Consider the following 18,251-nt stretch of genomic DNA (forward strand, 5'->3'; position numbering starts at 1 on the left):
CAGTTTTCTCCTTTGTCTGATGACATCAGGAGTTCAATGCTAGGTTGAAGTTTAATTTAATAACCATGTGACATATGAAATAGAAAACAAATGTCTTTTCCTTATTATAAAGCTGAAAAGTATATCTATTTCATTAATGCATGTAGTATACACATGCCAGTAGATATATAGTCCTGTTAGAAGTACAAGCTTTCAACACACAAAGATATGAATTTGAATTCCAACTCCGTGAGCTCCCACTTTTTTACTTTGGGCAAGTTCTGTCATTTCTTTAAGCCTCAGTTTCCCCATCTGTAAAATGGGGGTAGTGACTCCTACCTTGCAGAGTTTTGGGAACATGAAATGGTGATGTACAGTTTAACCCAGTGTCTGGTTCACTGAGTTTAAAAAACGTTATCTTTTACTCTACTTCCCAGTCACAGTCCAAATGCAAACCAGTGTTATAACTCTTTCTCAAATGTCAATGTGCATGTGAATCACCCCAACCTTGTTAAAATGCAGATTCTGCTTCTCTAGGTCCAGGGCATGGGCTGAGATTCTGCATTCCTAACTAGCTCCCAGGGAAAACTGAGGACAACACTTTGGATGGCAGGATGGTAAAAAATGTTTGCAAGTGCAGGTGTTTTATTTGTCCAACCAATGGTTTCTCAATGCTGCCTGCACATTAGAAGCTCCTAGGGAAATTTTTTTTTTAATTGATGCTGGCCTCACAAAATAATTAGAATTTAATTTTAGAGGATCCAAAGTGGGGTTTGAGCATTAGTGTGTTTTAAAAGCTTCCCAGGTGATTCTTATGATGCAAGGTTGAGGCCCTCTCGTTAGTGATTCTAATGTGCAGCCAAGCTTGAGAAAAACCTCTTCACAGAATTGCTTGCAAGAGTGTTTTGATTTCCTCTGTAATTTACAATGAGTGAGAATAGTTTAGTATTGCATTTCCTAAACTTGTCATTTTGTATCGAGTAATCAAGCTCAAAGCTTTTCATGTCTTAGAAGCTTTAGTTGGGGCAAAATAGACCAACTAACAATTAATCTTCTAGTTATTCTGAGCGACTCATCTATGTGATTCATCTTTGCCAATTGCTCTTTCCTCTTGTGAACATTAGATGGAAAATGTCACCTGCCTAAGAGGTAGCATACTTTATGCTTCCAACCTCTGTATATACACAGACACACGCTGCACAAGGCAGAGGGGAAAAGCAAGCAGAAAATGGATTTTTTTTCAAAGGCCCAGACAGTGAAGAGGGGAGTTCTGCTGTATGCTATGGGGAGTTCCAGAGGAAGTTAGAGGCGTTCCTCTCGCATGAGAAGAAAGTATAAGTGTGGTAAATAAATCTGCTAAATAAATTCAATAGAGACTACCCCCAAAGTCCTCCGATTCTTGTTAAATCTCAGGCTCAGCAATTAACCTTCCCTGCAAGCCCCATTTCTCTTCCCTGTTTCTTGTTATATCATGTGTAATAAAATAAGAGAAGGAAGTACTATGAGTAAAAGTAGTGTAAATTCCTGAACCTGGTGCGTAGAATATGGTTAATACATATTTGATGAATGAATAAATAAATATTATTCTCCAGGGCAGAGTGGATTTGGTATCAGGCATCTGTTTTAATTATAAGGGGACTTAATAACTCAAGTATTTGGAGATGATTCTAATCATAAAGGAATCTACTTTAAAGAGTATCCTATTACGGAGATTCCGGTGAGAGTTATTATAAGTGTTCAGGGAATTCCACAAAATGGAATCATGCGGGAAATTCGGAAGCACTGCATCTTTTCTCACATGTATCGTCCCAGAGTCTTCTCAACCTGGCCAAGCAAATGCTGAATTGGCATTGTTTTACACAGAAGCACTCACATTGTAGCCTGCCCCCACCCCCATCCTGCGCAAAAGAATACCAGGCAGCTGTGAACTCCTTTTTGTATCATAGATCTCTGTCAGAAAGGCACGCTAATGTTCTAGTTGTGGTTAAAACAGGGGTTGGAGGCAAGATATAAGCTCGTCATTCTTTTTTGATAAAAACTCAAGTGTGTGCGCTACACTCTCACATGTGCTGGGTGGTGATTAAGAATGCCAGTTTGTGCAATTTGGGGCAAGTTGCTGTTTGATGAGAGGAAAGCAAAAGTGAATATGGGGAGGCTCATCCTTTTGTTTCTCCCTCTCCCCCTTTTTGTCATTTTATGTTAAACCCTTAACTGGAATTTAGTATGTGTTAGGCACTGGAGATGCCAAAGCAAATTCAACCTGGTCACTGCCTTCAAAGATTTGCAGGATGGTAGGAGGAAAAACTCCAGTCAGAAGAGAATTGTGATGTGAATCATTCAAGCAACAGAAAACCCCCAAACTATTTATACTGTGAAATCTGTTATCCAGGGTGGTCCGAATACCACTTTCTCAAGAATTAAAACATTGTACAAAAGAAAGTTTGCTGACTACCTACTACCTGCCAAAATAAGGCACTTCACATGTGCCATTTTGTCTAGTTTTCCCCACAATGCTGACAGGTAGATGTTATCTTCGACCTTTACAGATAAAGAGGCTGAGACTCATAGAGTTTAAATGGCATGATCAAGATCAAAGGGCTCATAATCCTGATACAGTCAAATTTGAACCCAGGTTCATCTGTCACTAAATCCCAAGCTCTTTCCATACCACGTTTTATGTGGAAACAACCACTCAAATAGCATATTCTTAGAAGCCATCCCCAAATATAAGTGAATGTTTTGACTGATTAAATGAATGGATTAATGAAGTAATCTCTACTGAACATAATTTGATCTAATCTTCTGTCACAACTCAGAAGCTACTTCAAGATCTTACACTCAGTCTTAATGACTATCCACTCATTAATAAAGGAAGCAGTATAATTTTGTACAATTTATCACAATTTATTCATGCATACACTACTTTCATTAGTTTTGCCATGTTTGACTATTCTTTGTGCTATTGTTTTTATAGAATTATCTAAATCAACTGAGCTTTTATTTTTTGAACAAAACAATCTACCCTTGTGGTAAATGGAAAACCAGTATCACTGGTACAGGTAAATAGAGGATATGAGCAAAAATAAATGCAATGAAAGTAAGTGGTGCTATTAAATTCTACCCAGATAATAATATCTGCCTGAGAGCTTCTTGTTTTATTAAAAGGAAAAATAGGGCTTCCCTGGTGGTGCAGTGGTTAAGAATCCACCTGACAAGGCAGGGGACACGGGTTTGAGCCCTGGTCTGGGAAGATCCCACATGCCGTGGAGCAACTAAGCCCATGTGCCACAACTACTGAGCCTGCGCTCTAGAGCCCACGAGCCACAACTACTGAAGCCCACGCACCTAGAGCCCGTGCTCTGCAACAAGAGAAGCCACCGCAGTGAGCAGCCCATGCACCGCAACGAAGAGTAGCACCCGCTCGCCACAACTAGAGAAAGCCTGCACACAGCAAAGAAGACCCAAAGCAGCCAAAAATAAACAATAAATAAATAAAAGAAAAAGAAAGAAAAATAACCATTGTTGGAGACGTGAGAGTCTAGTTGCAAATTATATGTAATTTGAAGGATTGAAATAGAATTGAAGAGGGAATAAATTCCTCTCCAAATAATCCAACTCCCTTTGGGCCTTGATTCTGCCATATCTAAAATCATTTTGCATACTTCTAGAAGTATGTGCCTCACGTTTTGGGAAATACTGTTTCAGAGACTACAGATTTTGAAGTCAACCATCTGACTAGCTCTGAATTTTAACTTTACTAACTGTACATCCTGGAGCAAACCTCTTTGACCCAGTTTCCTCAACTATAAAACAGTAATGATAATACATGTTTCATGCTTGTATTTTCAGTATTAAATGACATAGGTTTTTTTAAAAACCTTTATTTATTTATTTATTTATTTTGCTGCTCCGGATCTTAGTTGCAGCACTCGGGATCTTCGTTGCTGCGTGCAGGATCTTTTTAGTTGCAGCATGCGGGCTCTTAGTTGAGGCATGCAGGGTCAAACCCAGGCCCTCTGCCTTGGGAGCGTGGAGTCTTAACCACTGGACCACCAGGGAAGTCCCAATGATATAGTTATAAAGAGCCTGGAACAGTGGCTGGCACATAGTAGGTATACACTAAGTATTAGTTCCATTCTTTCTTTCCTGTTATTGATAGAAAAGACGCTTCTACAGTAGACTTGTATGATGTGGTGGTTAAGAGCGCTCGAACTTAACAATACCTGGGTCTGATCCTGGCTGTGCAATCTTAGGCAAGTTGCTTAACCTTTCTGTGTCTCAGTTTCATTTTCTAAAAAGAAGATAGCTCCACATCACTGGCTTCCTGGGGAGACTAAAAGAGATCATGTGTTAGCAGAGGCCTAACACCTAGTAAGAACTCAATGGGTGATAGTTATTATTACTATCACTGGTGAGAGGAGGTGGAATTTGGAAGGGAATGTTGTAATTTGACCCATATGAAGAAAATGAGCCTGGATAATAGCGGGTAGGAAGGCAGTCAGCTGCACAGGTGAGGAGTGTTGAGAGGCGAGAAATACCTCAGAGCAGATCAAGAATTCTACTCTTTCCCAGAATGGATGGGGCAAAGGAGAGAAAGGAACCTTCACAAATGCCCTGATAATGACAGGTATCTCTTGGGAAACGGGGGTGGGATGAGTCTCCTCAGGTCCCACTCTGTACAGAACTGAAATGTGAAGGCAGACAATCTGAGAATGTCTTATTTTCTGTTCAGCTTTATTCACAGTGACGGTCCCGAAGGAAATGTACACGGTAGACTACGGTGGCAATGTGACCTTGGAGTGTGATTTTGACACCGGAGGTCATGTGGAACTCAGAGAGTTAAAAGCCAGTTTGCAAAAGGTGGAAAATGATACAACCTTGCTCAGTGAAAGAGCCACTTTGCTGGAGGAGCAGCTGCCCCTGGGGAAGGCCTTGTTCCATATCCCCCAAGTCCAAGTGGGGGATGCAGGGCAGTACCGCTGCCTGATCATCTATGGGATCGCCTGGGACTACAAGTACCTGACTCTGAAAGTCAAAGGTGAGTAGTTTCAGGGACTGGAATACATGGAGGCATCTCTCCAACACAGGACCTGCATTAGCTGCAAGTAACAAGCTCAAGCCAAAACTGGGAGGATGGCTATAAAGAGACAGAGATACCTCAGAGAAAACAAAAGCACCTGCTCAGAAATATTTTTTGATATCTGAGTATAAAGCAGTGGAGGTGAGGGTAAATAGGGATAGAGGGAATAAAACTGGTCTAGAGAAAGCCAGGAAAATGAGTCCCTGAAAGGTGGGAGGTACCAAAGATAAGTTTTGCCTAATTCACAGGAACAATACTGACTTGGTATTAAACTACTCTTTCAGAGTCCAGAGTTTTTTAAACCATGCTTTGCCACTCATTAACAGATTAAAATATCAGTTTACTGAGTAGCAACCAGGTGGGTGTTTTTTACCAATAAAATGAATGAACCGAATGAATAGAATAGAATATATCAGGGCATCACATAGTAGGGCTTAGTGTTGTTTTGTGAAACACAAATTATTTCAGAGGGGTGTGTGTGTGTGCACACGCGTGTGCGTGCGTGTGCCTCTTGGCTCGTGGTGTGATATTTTTTTTCTCATTCTGGGTCATAGTCTAAAAAGTTTGGAAAATGCTACTCTAGTCCCAGCCTAATCTATTGCACATGAAACAGCTGAAGTCCAGAGAATTGAAATGGGTAGCCTGAGGGAGCCAGTGAATCAATAGCTGTCCCCATTCCTCTGGGTTGAGGGCTCTCTCCACCACAACACGAGCCAAGAACCTAAATCTGAAGAGAATCTTCAAGTTTTTGTTTGTTCTGGGAAGGGTCATTTGAGGAAAGACATATAACAACTGTAGAAGAATAGATTTGGCTCTGTTCATTGGCTTACGTTTCTCAGCCTTCGCTGACTGGTCTGAGTTAAACTATGCCAGTTTTTCTCTGTCCCCTCCCTATTCCACACATTATACTCAGAGGATATGTTCTGTCTTCTGGAGGGTCTGTGGATTTTGATCCCTAAAGACCATTGACCTTGACAGCAGTGGGGTGACTTTATGATATGGTATAAAGAAGGAGAAACTAGAATAATTAGACACGAGGTTGAATGTTGTTTTCACCTGACCTTGGGCAGGTTATTTCACCTCTCTTAATCTCGCTTTTTTCTTATTTGTAAAAGAATAGCAATAGTAGCATCTACCACATAGGATTATTGTAAAAATTAAAAGAGATAATGAACATAAAGAACTGAGCATGGTGCATGGCGTATGGTGAGTGCCCAGAGGTTTGGATCAAAGACCCTCAATTACTGCAGGGATGGTGCCGTCTTACATCTCAACTAATAGTGAGTCATCAGGAAAGCCCTTAGCTGGATGTAACTGCCTTCTGTCTTTATTGCATTTCCTACAAACAGGCATCAACTGGGAGGAACTCCAGAGCGTTGAAGTTAGTCTGAGTTCAATCAACTGGAGGAGAGAGGGCTCTACATCCTCACAATCCCCTAGTGTACTTGGGTGTCTGCACCCCTAAATCACTGCCCCATGTTTGTTGACCTCTATTTGAGTGTTATAATGCACCTAGGGTCTTTGGGCGATTTGGTACCAGTCCCACTCTTTCTCGCTTGGGCTGAGGGATGTCCCTCATCCATGGGAGGGCACTCTGCCTGCTTCCTCACCTAGACCAGGGATGAATCAGGTGAGGAAAAGATTTATTCCTCAAACCTTAATTAATTAATTAGTTAATTAATTCCTTAAACCCTTAAACCCTTAATGATCTTCCAGCTAGAGTATATGGGATCACAAAGACTTTCTATGGGATGTATAGCATAGGCAGTTTTAGGAAGTTAGTTTCTAGATCTTCATCTTCCCCAAGTACTCGTTCCCCAAATTGAGTGTGCCTGAGAATATGCCTTCCAGGCAAGGTTCTTGGGGTTCTCCTAAAACACTTCCTCTTTTATTTTTGCTTTACCCACTTCATAAAAAGCCTCCCTTTCACCCATCATGAATACAGTTCATTGCCCTGAGGTATAAAATCCTCCATAGTGATAAACAAAAGAATGATTGGAAATATTGATACCATACCAAATTGTAATGACTAACAAATCCTTCCGCAAACCAGGAGGTATCAAATTCTCTGTTTTCAACAAAATCGAAGGAGGCCCTAATAGAGTTAACAGCTGATAATTTTTTAAAAAGTAATTTTTTGTCATATAAATCATAAGGTTTTCAAAGAATGAAATGATATTACTATAACCGAACTTCTTCCATTCCCACCTACTTATTCATATGAGCAAGATTCCTTAGCCCTTATAGCTACAAAAAATGAAAAATAGAAATAGAATTGATGCTGAACCTTGTCTCATTCCAACCATAAGTCATATGCATCCTCAGATTCATGAACAGATTGAAAAAGAGAGCCCCATCCATCCCATTAAAAGATATATTTCCAGTAAACTTTTTTTATGTTTAATAATTATCAATATTCATAATATTTTATGTTTTGATTTTACATGTACTGATAATGGAAATTAGATTTCAATGCAGAAGAAAACTTTGAACACTTAAAGCCTCATGGTCACAAGAAAAAAAATTTAATTTCAATAGCTATACATGTTTTTTTGTTGCAAAGAAACAAAAGGATAATCACCAAAAGAGTGTTCAAACATGTTGCATTAGGATAAAATTCTGCAGAAGTGGAATGGGAACTGATATTGGAGGAATAAAAAGAAACAATGTAAAGTTCTGACCATTAGAGAAGAATTTTTGTATGTATTTTTCAGTGGATGGTGGTGTGTATGAAAGACACCTTCTTTGATTTCTAGGTGACATTGGATGCATTTGTAAAGAGTTAAATAATTGCCTTACTAAAAATATGTTTATAAAGGGCTAAACATCATATATTTTTCCAATATAGAAACTTATGATATATTCTAAGAATGAACTTAATAAATATGTGAGAAGGAGCACACTGCATCACGATTGTTTTAGGAGAAATGCAAGCAAAAAAAAAAAAAAGATTGAAGACCAGCACATAAGGATATTCTACCCAGATGAGGGGTGTCTGAAGGAAGCAGGGGAGATCTGGGACCCCAGTTAGGGTGCACTTACATAGAACAAGACTAGAGGAAGGATGTGCTTTGTCCTTAAAATGCCTAAGTTTTGGCATACACCTTGAAAATAGGTTTATAGCATTTTCTTTGATGTCTGGGCAACAGTTCATATTAAATATAGTGAAAAGAGAATTGATTTCATAAGGACAGGGAAAAAATTGCTAGGTAGCATGGCTAGAGAGTCTAGAAGAGACAGTAACAGAAGGCTGCAGTTTTGGAAAGGCCAGGTTGCAACCCCAAGGCAATTAGAAATCTATCGGAAGAAGGCCAGGGAGCATGACTGAAGAAAAGGGTACAGAGGCCCTGAGAAGCCAGGGATTGAGCCCACAGGTTGAGAACTGGCCTGAGCAAGGATCCCAGATAGACACAGAGCAGGTACTAAGAACAGAAGGGCCAAACCAGCCTGAAGGCCTGAGCAGGCTGAGGCTTACAGACGTACTTTAAATCAACAAAAAGGCCCAAGATAGAGTACAACTTCAACAAGTGGAGGAAGGTGGCAGCATAGTTTCCGTTTTCTCTCACAAGAGAAGTGGCCTTCACCCTAAAAGGAGAAGTCAGATGGCAGAGGGCACAGGGAGGAGAACAGCCCGAGAGAAGCAACTCGGTAGTGAAATGATGTCTGTACATTTAGCCTCTAGGCCCAGAGAAAGCATTTGCTGAAAAAACTTACTAATGGGGCTAAATCTGCTCTCAGTGTCTTTTCTCCCTTGGGGAAACTGAAGGGAATAGGAAACCCTGAGTTAAGAAAACAATATCCTGGGCTTCCCTGGTGGCGCAGTGGTTGAGAGTACGCCTGCCAATGCAGGGGACACGAGTTCGTGCCCCGGTCCGCGAAGATACCACATGCCGCGGAGCGGCTGGGCCCGTGAGCCGTGGCCGCGCTGGGCCTGCGTGTCCTGGAGCCTGTGCTCCGCAGCGGGGGTGGGGGAGGCCGCAGCGGTGAGAGGCCCGCGTATGGCAAAAAAAAAAAAAAAAAAAACAATATTCTGAATTTTGAAGGGGAGAAAGCTCCTGGGAATTACAAACTGTTTAACCTGATGTTCCTCCCCAGGCCATTTAACAGACCAATTGAGAGCCATTCTAAAAGATTTCTTTCAGTGACTAGTAGAAACCTGCCAGGATTCTCTAAGATTAATGCATGTAAAACTACATTTTTTCACCTTAGTTATCGTCATTATGATGATAAAGCAGATGATACTATGTGCAGTAGTAAAGATAATGTAGTACTAAATCATATAGTAAAGATAGTAAAGCTTATCTTTATTTCAGAAATGCTAGCGTTGCCAGTAACATTTGAATTATAGAGACAACTGGGATAACAGAAACCATTTAAACCAATGGAAATTGAAATCAGAAAATAGTAATTCTTTTGATGGAACAGACTGAGAAGCCAAATGGTGACTAGGGAGGCAAATCACCAATTAGCAAAAGCAGGAAGCTGCTACCACACTGCTGGGCTGGAGGGCCAGGGGGAAGGCAGGGTTAATGGGCCCAGGGGTGGAACCCAAGTGGGCCTGTCCAGTGGTATCTGGAGCCAGGGAAGAGCTGTGGCTGCTGCTGGAGAGGCCTTATAGCATAGAATGTGGGGGAGAAACACTCATTCTCCTTCCTCCTGCTCACTCTCCTGTCTTCCCGCTATGCCTGCTCTTGCCTGTCACGAGCCTGGGATACACAGCCTGCAGGAGTCAGCCTTTCCGCCGTATAGAGCAGAAACTGAGGGATTGATCTAAGGGCAAACAGGCCCAGGACCCACACAGCACACACCTTGTGCATAAAGTGGTAAAACATGGGATGAATAATAGTGTAGTTGACTGGATCTATAACCGACTGAACAAGTAGTAGTTGTTGACTAAGGGGCAACAAAGGTCTTGGGTCAACCTGGAGACCATCTCCAAGTGACAAGGGGTCTGTTACAGCCAACCTAGCTGGGCAGTAGATCTCTCAATGAAATCGATCTTACAACCTTAGGCTGCTTTAAAACCCTGTGTTGGGCCTGAAGTGTACTCAGCACATTGGAAATAATTAGTCACACTATGCTTTGTGCTGCTTAGATAATATCTGGAATATAGGTCATGTTACACTGGCAAAAACAAAGTGTATCCAAAGACTGCTATCTGGAACTGGGGCTGAAAATTATGTCCTGTGAGATATGGTTGAAGGAAGGAAGTAAGCATGTTTTACCTAAGAGGTGGAAAGACTATACCCGGTCTTGCCAGTGATCTTCAAATATCTGAAGGGTTTTGTCACATGAAAGAGATAATAATAATTGCCAGTACTAACTGATTATTTAATAAGTTCTAGGTACCTAACTCATTTAATCATCCTCACACTCCTGTTAAGGATAAGTATTATCGTACCTATTTTACAAATGAGAAAACTGAGGCTTGACAGGTCACGTAACCACCGCTTGGCTTAAGCCTAGTCAAACCTTTCTGACTCTGAAGCCCATGTTCTTAACTACTATGCTTACCATATGTTGTTTTGCTAAACCAGGCAAGTACCAATGGGTTGAAGCTACCATGAGGCAAAATTTGACTTGGCGTAAGGATGATCCTCCCAATGAAAGTTTAACTTTCTTATTGTCTAATTGTGGCAATGACTGCTTCTGGAAGTAAGAGTTTCCATTCACAGATGTGTTTAACCAAAAGTTAGTTATCTAGCAGGTTACTAATATCAAGAAGAAAAGTATTATTAAAGATAAAAAGGGGCATTTCATAATGATAGAAAAAATCAATTCAACAGGAAAATGTAACAATCCTAAACGTGTATACATCTAACCACATAGCTTCAAAATATATAAAACAAAAATTGACAGACCTAAAAGGAGAAATAAACAAATCCATAATCATATTTGGAGATTTAAACTCATCTCTGTTATAACTGGTAGAACACACAAAAAGAAAATAGAAGAGTAGAACAACACAATTAGCCATCTTGATCTAATTGACATATATAAAATGTATACCCAACAACTGCAGAATACACATTGTTTCCAAGTGCATGTGAAACATTCATCAAGATAGTTATCTAGAAAAGCTGCTGGAGAAGCTACTTCTCAATGAGCAGGAAGTTGGACTAATCAAATTTTAAGATCACTTCCACCTGTGAAATTCTAAAATTTACTCATCTTTTCCTAAGAATGTCACCCTCAGTCCAGCTTCCCCATTGTGTATTGCTGACAATGATGTCTTTTCAACCATTACCCTAATAAGAAAGAGGCTCTGGAGACATCTTTAATATTACATAAATGTAGGGTGTGTGCTCCTGTCCCTCCCCCAAGCCTTGCTCATTCTTTTAAAAAAATTTTATTTTTCAAACTGAAGTATGGTTGATTTACAATGTTGTGTTAGTGTGTACGACAAAGTGTTTCAGATATATATATGTGTTCTTTTTCAGTTTCTTTTCCATTATAGGTTATTACAAGATATTGAATATAGTTCCCTGTGCTATACAGTATATCTTTGTTGTTCATCTGTTTTATGTACGGTAGTGTGTATGTGTTAATCCCAGACTCCTAAGTTATCCCTCTCTCCCATTCCCCTTTGGTAACCATAAGTTTGTTTTCTATGTCTATGAGTCTATTTCTGTTTTGTAAATAAGTTCATTTGTATCACTTTTTTGGATTCCACATATAAGTGATATATGATATTTGTCTTTCTCTGTCTGACTTACTTCACTTAGTATGATAATCTCTAGGTCCATCCATGTTGCTGCAAATGGTATTATTTTATTCTTTTTTATGGCTGAATTATATTCCATTGTAGGTATGTACCATACAATGGAATCTTCTTTACCAATTCATCTGTCAATGGACATTTACGTTGCTTCCATGTCTTGGGTATTGTAAATAGTGCTGCTGTGAACATTGGGGTGCATGTATCTTTTCGAATTAGAGTTCATCTTTTCTGGATATATGCCCAGGAGTGGGATTGCAGGATCATATGGTAACTCTGTTTTTAGTTTTTTAAGGAACCCCCATACTGTTGTGGCTGTAGCAATTTACATTCCTGCCAGCAGTGTAGGAGGGTTCCCTTTTCTCCACACCCTCTTCAGCATTTATTATTTACAGACTTTTTGATGATGGCCATTCTGACTGGTGTGAGGTGATTATCTCATTATAGTTTTGATTTGCATTTCTCTAATAATTAGCGATGTTGAGTGTATTTTCATGTGCCTGTTGGCCATCTGTATGTCTCCTTTGGAAAAATGTCTATTTAGGTCTTCTGCCCACTTTTTGATTGGGTTGTTTGTTTCTTTGATATTGAGCTCTATGAGCTGTTTGTATATTTTGGAAATCAGTCCCTGTCAGTCGCATCGTTTCTCGCCGATTCTTTTAGTTGAACATCTCTCCCATCTCTTCCCTTATTTATATATCCCAAGTCAAAGCCTCAGCCTAGCTCCTGATTCATGGCCCTCCTACCTCTGAAATCACCTGCCAACTCAGCAACCAAGACCAGCATCTTGTCCTGAGCTACCTTGCTGGAGCAGGCCAAGCCTTCACCTGTAACACACTACTCCTATGAATCCATTTATTCTACTCTATGACCCTCCAAAGCCCCAGAGCTTACAGAAATAATCTACAACATAATAGGATTAAATGATTATAAGAGGACACCAAATGAATGGACAATAAGTGTAGATAAAATAACATAAAATTAGATAAAGTGAGTACTCAAAATGCATGCTTCAGATACTGATGGATTGCTAGAGGTAGACCAAAATTGGCTTCAAGGAGACTAGTGAGTCTAACTACTTCAAGACCTTCAGTAGGCTGCTTCAGAACCTAATTCTTCTTATCTTCTTCTACTTCTGGGTACTTCGAAGTCCCCCTGGGAAACATATCTCTTCCCATGTATGTTGCTTCATCCCTAGACTTTTGCGATTACATAGAGAATCTTCCTCTTGTGATGATCCCAGTGCAGAATTCAGAATGCTGTACCCATGAAGGACATGAGTTCAAAGCTCCCCAACCACCCCATATTCCAGCTGTTTCCTTATTACTGGAATATGAAATTTTCCTACCTCCTAAGGTCCTTGGGTGGTTTAAGCAAGATAAGGTATATTAAGAGGATGGAGTCAATAGTTAGAGCTACTCACCCCTGCTCCTCTCTAAGTTCTTGACTAAGTGAGCTATACCCAGAGGAATCAGTAGCCAAATGGAAATGAACTCCATTTTTTAAAATTAACAACTGGATGAGCACATAATCTTTCCCTTTCCCCTCTCCCCACTTCGGAGATTCTCTGATAATTTGCACTGGAGAACATGGCTCAGAATAGGGAATTCTTGTTTCTTGCTCCCTTGTCTTAAACTGAGTCCAGGTTTGCAGATCAGTCCCTGAAGTTATCCATCCAAACTCATAGATAAGAAAATCTGCCCCACCCACCCAGTCACAAGCAGAAGCTGGAATACTGTGGGTGGGGAAGATGTGAGAGATTTTTGAGGCAGGCAGGCCAGCAGGCCCGGGCAACTACTCTTAATGACATGGAAAGAACTTCAAGAGAAGGCCACAGGTTATAAACAGCACTTTAAGACACAGTCACCTTGCTCTCCAGTGACCCGTGACTCAGTGAATGACTTTGGCTATAACTAATCAAATTAGCAACTCATAACACAGAGACACACAAGGGAGGTTCTCAAAAAGAAAAAATTGTGGAGAGGGAAATGAATCTTCCTTCCACCTCCACAGAATGTAAAAGCACAGTGCATGAACTCAGCACCTAGAAAACACTTAGTAAATCATACATATTTGATATTTTCCACATGGCTGTTAGCATTATTTTAATATAAAATCGCTTTTCACAGTTTGTGCTCATTTATACTCCTCCCAAAAATTTAACCAAAAAAAATTTCATTATATCTGTGCCATATATACATCTTTACTTCAAAGATTGTATTGAAATTCTTTCTTAAAGAAATATTTCCTGCCTGATGAGAGCTAGTGCTCACTCCCTCTTCCTTTCACCAAAAATCAGCTGGTTGCTTTTCACACTCCCTAGTGTCTGCGTATGTGGTTAATATTTATTTATTTTTAACTATCATCTAAGGTAACTGGACAATTTGTCCTTGTGTCTTCCTGGTACTCTCAATGTCACTTGTGTCTATTTTAGATCTCAGTTTTCTAGAGGGCAGGGAGGCATATCTGATTAATTCATTCAGCATCCACTGCACAGGAGGTTTTGTGTGTGTGTGTGTGTGTGTGTGTGTGTGTGTGTGTGTGTGTTAGAGAGAAGTATAAATATACTCAGTTCTTGACTATTTATAGGCAGAATCTAGGTCTTTAAAAAATAATAATAATAGCATTTATCAAGTGCTTACTGTGTTCCTGCCCTTTTCTGAGCACTTTACATGTATTAACTCATTCATCTTCAAAGTGTTGCCAGAGCTGTTCCAGGTCTTTGATCAAAACCCATCAACCTCCACCTTTAGCAGGAATGAACATAAATCTTTAAGTTAAAGTGTCCAGAGATAAGAAAGGAAGCTACAAACAAAAACAAAAACCAAACCAAACCCAGAGGACCTTCGAGATAGTGGAGAAGTAAGATGTAAAGATCACCTTCCCCCCCAAAAATATATCTAAAATACATCTGCACGTGGAACAACTCCTACAGAACACCTGCTGAACACTGGCAGAAGACCTCAGACTTCCCAAAAGGCCAGAAACTCCCCATGTACCTGGCTGTGTGGCTGACAGGGTCTTGGTGCTCCTGCCGGCTGTTAGGCTAGAACCTCTGAGGTGGGAGAGCTGAGTTCAGGACATTGGACCACCAGAGACCTCCCGGCCCCGTGTAATATCAATCAGCGAGAGCTTTCCCAGAGATCTCCATCTCAATGCTAAGACCCAGCTCCACTCAACGACCAGCAAGCTCCAGTGCTGGACACCCCAAGCCAAACAACTAGCAAGACGGGGACACAACCCCACCCATTAGCAGAGAGGCTGCCTAAAATCATAATAAGTTCACAGACACCTCTAAACACACCACCAGATGCGGTCCTGCCCACCAGAAAGACAAGATCCAGCCTCATCCACCAGAACACAGGCACCAGTCCCCTCCACCAGGAAGCCTACACAACCCACTGAACCAACCTTACCCACTGGGGTCAGACTCCAAAAACAACGGGAACTATGAACCTGCAACCTGCCTAAAGGAGACCCCAAACACAGTGAGTTAAGCAAAATGAGAATACAGAGAAATATGCAGCAGATGAAGGAGCAAGGTAAAAACCCACCTGACCAAACAAATGAAGAGGAAATAGGCAGTTTACCGGAAAAAGAATTCAGAGTAATGATAGTAAAGATGATCCAAAATCTTGGAAATAGAATGGAGAAAATAAAACAAACGTTTAACAAAGACCTAGAAGAAGTAAAGAGTAAACAAACAATGATGAACAGCATAATAAATGAAATTTAAAACTCTCTAGAAGGAATCAAATGCAGAATAACTGAGGCAGAAGAATGGATAAGTGACCTGGAAGATAGAAGAGTGGAAATAACTACTGCAGAGCAAAATAAAGAAAAAAGAATGAAAAGAATTGAGGACAGTCTCAGAGACATCTGGGACAACAGTAAACGCACCAACATTCAAATTATAGGGGTCCCAGAAGAAGAAGACAAAAAGAAAGGGTCTGAGAAAATATGTGAAGAGATTGCAGTTGAAAACGACCGTAACGTGGGAAAGGAAATAGTCAATCAAGTCCAGGAAGTTCAGAGAGTGCCATACAGGATAAATCCAAGGAGAAACATGCCAAGACACATATTATTCAAACTATCAAAAATTAAATACAAAGAGAAAAAGATATTCCATGCAAATGGAAATCAGAAGAAAGCTGGGGTAGCAATTCTCATATCAGACAAAATAGACTTTAAAGTAAAAACTATTACAAGAGACAAAGAAGGACACTATATAATGATCAGGGGATCAATCCAGGAAGAAGATATAACAATTGTAAATATTTATGCACCCAACAGAGGAGCACCTCAATACATAAGGCAAATGCTAACAGCCATAAAAGAGGAAATCAACAGTAACACAATAATAGTAGGGGATTTTGACACCTCACTTTCACCAATGGACAGATCAATCAAAATGAAAATAAATAAGGAAACCCAAGCTTTAAATGATACATTAAACAACATGGACTTAATAGATATTTATAGGACATTCCATCCAAAAACAACAGAATACACTTTCTTCTCAAGTGCTTTTGGAACATTCTCCAGGATAGATCATATCTTGAGTCACAAAGAAGGACACTATATAATGATCAAGGGTTCGATCCATGAAGAAGATATAACAATTGTAAATATTTATGCACCCAACATAGGAGCACCTCAATACATAAGGCAAATACTAACAGCCATAAAAGGGGAAATCGACAGTAACACAATCATAGTAGGGGACTTTAACACCCCACTTTCACCAATGGACAGATCATCCAAAATGAAAATAAATAAGGAAACACAAGCTTTAAATGATACATTACACAAGATGGACTTAATTGATATTTATAGGACATTCCATCCAAAAACAACAGAATACACATTTTTCTCAAGTGCTCATGGAACATTCTCCAGGATAGATCATATATTGGGTCACAAATCTAGCCTTGGCAAATTTAAGAAAATTGAAATCATATCAAGTATCTTTTCTGACCACAACGCTATGAGACTAGATATCAATTACAGGAAAAGATCTGTAAAAAATACAAACACATGGAGGCTAAACAATACACTACTTAATAACGAAGTGATCACTGAAGAAATCAAAGAGGAAATCAAAAAATACTTAGAAACAAATGACAATGGAGACACGACGACCCAAAACCTATGGGATGCAGCAAAAGCAGTTCTAAGAGGGAAGTTTATAGCAATACAATCCTACCTTAAGAAACAGGAAACATCTCGTATAAACAACCTAACTTTGCACCTAAAGCAATTAGAGAAAGAAGAACAAAAGAACCCCAAATTTAGCAGAAGGAAAGAAATCATAAAGATCAGATCAGAAATAAATGAAAAAGAAATGAAGGAAACAATAGCAAAGATCAATAAAACTAAAAGCTGGTTCTTTGAGAAGATAAATAAAATTGATAAACCATTAGCCAGACTCATCAAGAATAAAAGGGAGAAGACTCAAATCAATAGAATTAGAAATGAAAAAGGAGATGTAACAACTGACACTGCAGAAATACAAAAGATTATTAGAGATTACTACAAGCAACTGTATGCCAATAAAATGGACAATCTGGAAGAAATGGACAAATTCTTAGAAATGCACAAGCTGCCGAGACTGAACCAGGAAGAAATAGAAAATATGAACAGGCCAATCACAAGCACTGAAATTGAAACTGTGATTAAAAATCTTCCAACAAACAAAAGCCCAGGACCAGATGGCTTCACAGGCGAATTCTATCAAACATTTAGAGAAGAGCTAACACCTATCCTTCTCAAACTCTTCCAAAATATAGTAGAGGGAGGAACACTCCCAAACTCATTCTACGAGGCCACCATCACCCTGATACCAAAACCAGACGAAGATGTCACAAAAAAAGAAAACTGCAAGACAGTATCACGGGTGAACATAGATGCAAAAATCCTCAACAAAATATTAGCAAACAGAAGGCAACAGCACATTAAAAGGATCATACACCATGATCAAGTGGGGTTTAACCCAGGAATGCAAGGATTCTTCAATATACATAAATCAATCATTGTGATACACCATATTAACAAATTGAAGGATAAAAATCATATGATAATCTCAATAGATGCAGAAAAAGCTTTTGACAAAATTCAACACCACATTTAAGATGAAAACTCTCCAGAAAGTAGGCATAGAGGGAACCTACCTCAACATAATGAAGGCCATATATGACAAACCCACAGCCAACATCCTTCTCAATGGTGAGTAACTGAAACCATTTCCTCTAAGATCAGTAACAAGACAAGGTTGTCCACTCTCACCACTGTTATTCAACGTAGTTTTGGAAGTTTTAACCACAGCAATCAGAGAAGAAAAAGAAATAAAAGGAATCCAAATCAGAAAGGAAGAAGTAAAACAGTCACTTTTTGCAGATGACATGATACTATACGTAGAGAATCTTAAAGATGCTACCAGAAAACTACTAGAGCTAATCAATGAATTTGGTAAAG

At 39.7% G+C, this 18,251-nt stretch overlaps 1 protein-coding gene across 1 annotated transcript in view; it reads left to right on the forward strand.

The window, feature by feature from the left end:
* The window catches only part of PDCD1LG2 (programmed cell death 1 ligand 2), a 115,576-nt gene that overhangs the window by 32,781 nt on the left and 64,544 nt on the right, over positions 1-18,251 (forward strand). Inside the window, exon 4 of the mRNA XM_007118173.4 lies at positions 4,712-5,017. Coding sequence (XP_007118235.2) covers positions 4,712-5,017 — 306 coding nt within the window. The remainder of the gene's footprint in view (positions 1-4,711; positions 5,018-18,251) is intronic.

The sequence above is a fragment of the Physeter macrocephalus genome, chromosome 9, assembly GCF_002837175.3.
Source record: "Physeter macrocephalus isolate SW-GA chromosome 9, ASM283717v5, whole genome shotgun sequence".
Taxonomy (NCBI): domain Eukaryota; kingdom Metazoa; phylum Chordata; class Mammalia; order Artiodactyla; family Physeteridae; genus Physeter; species Physeter macrocephalus.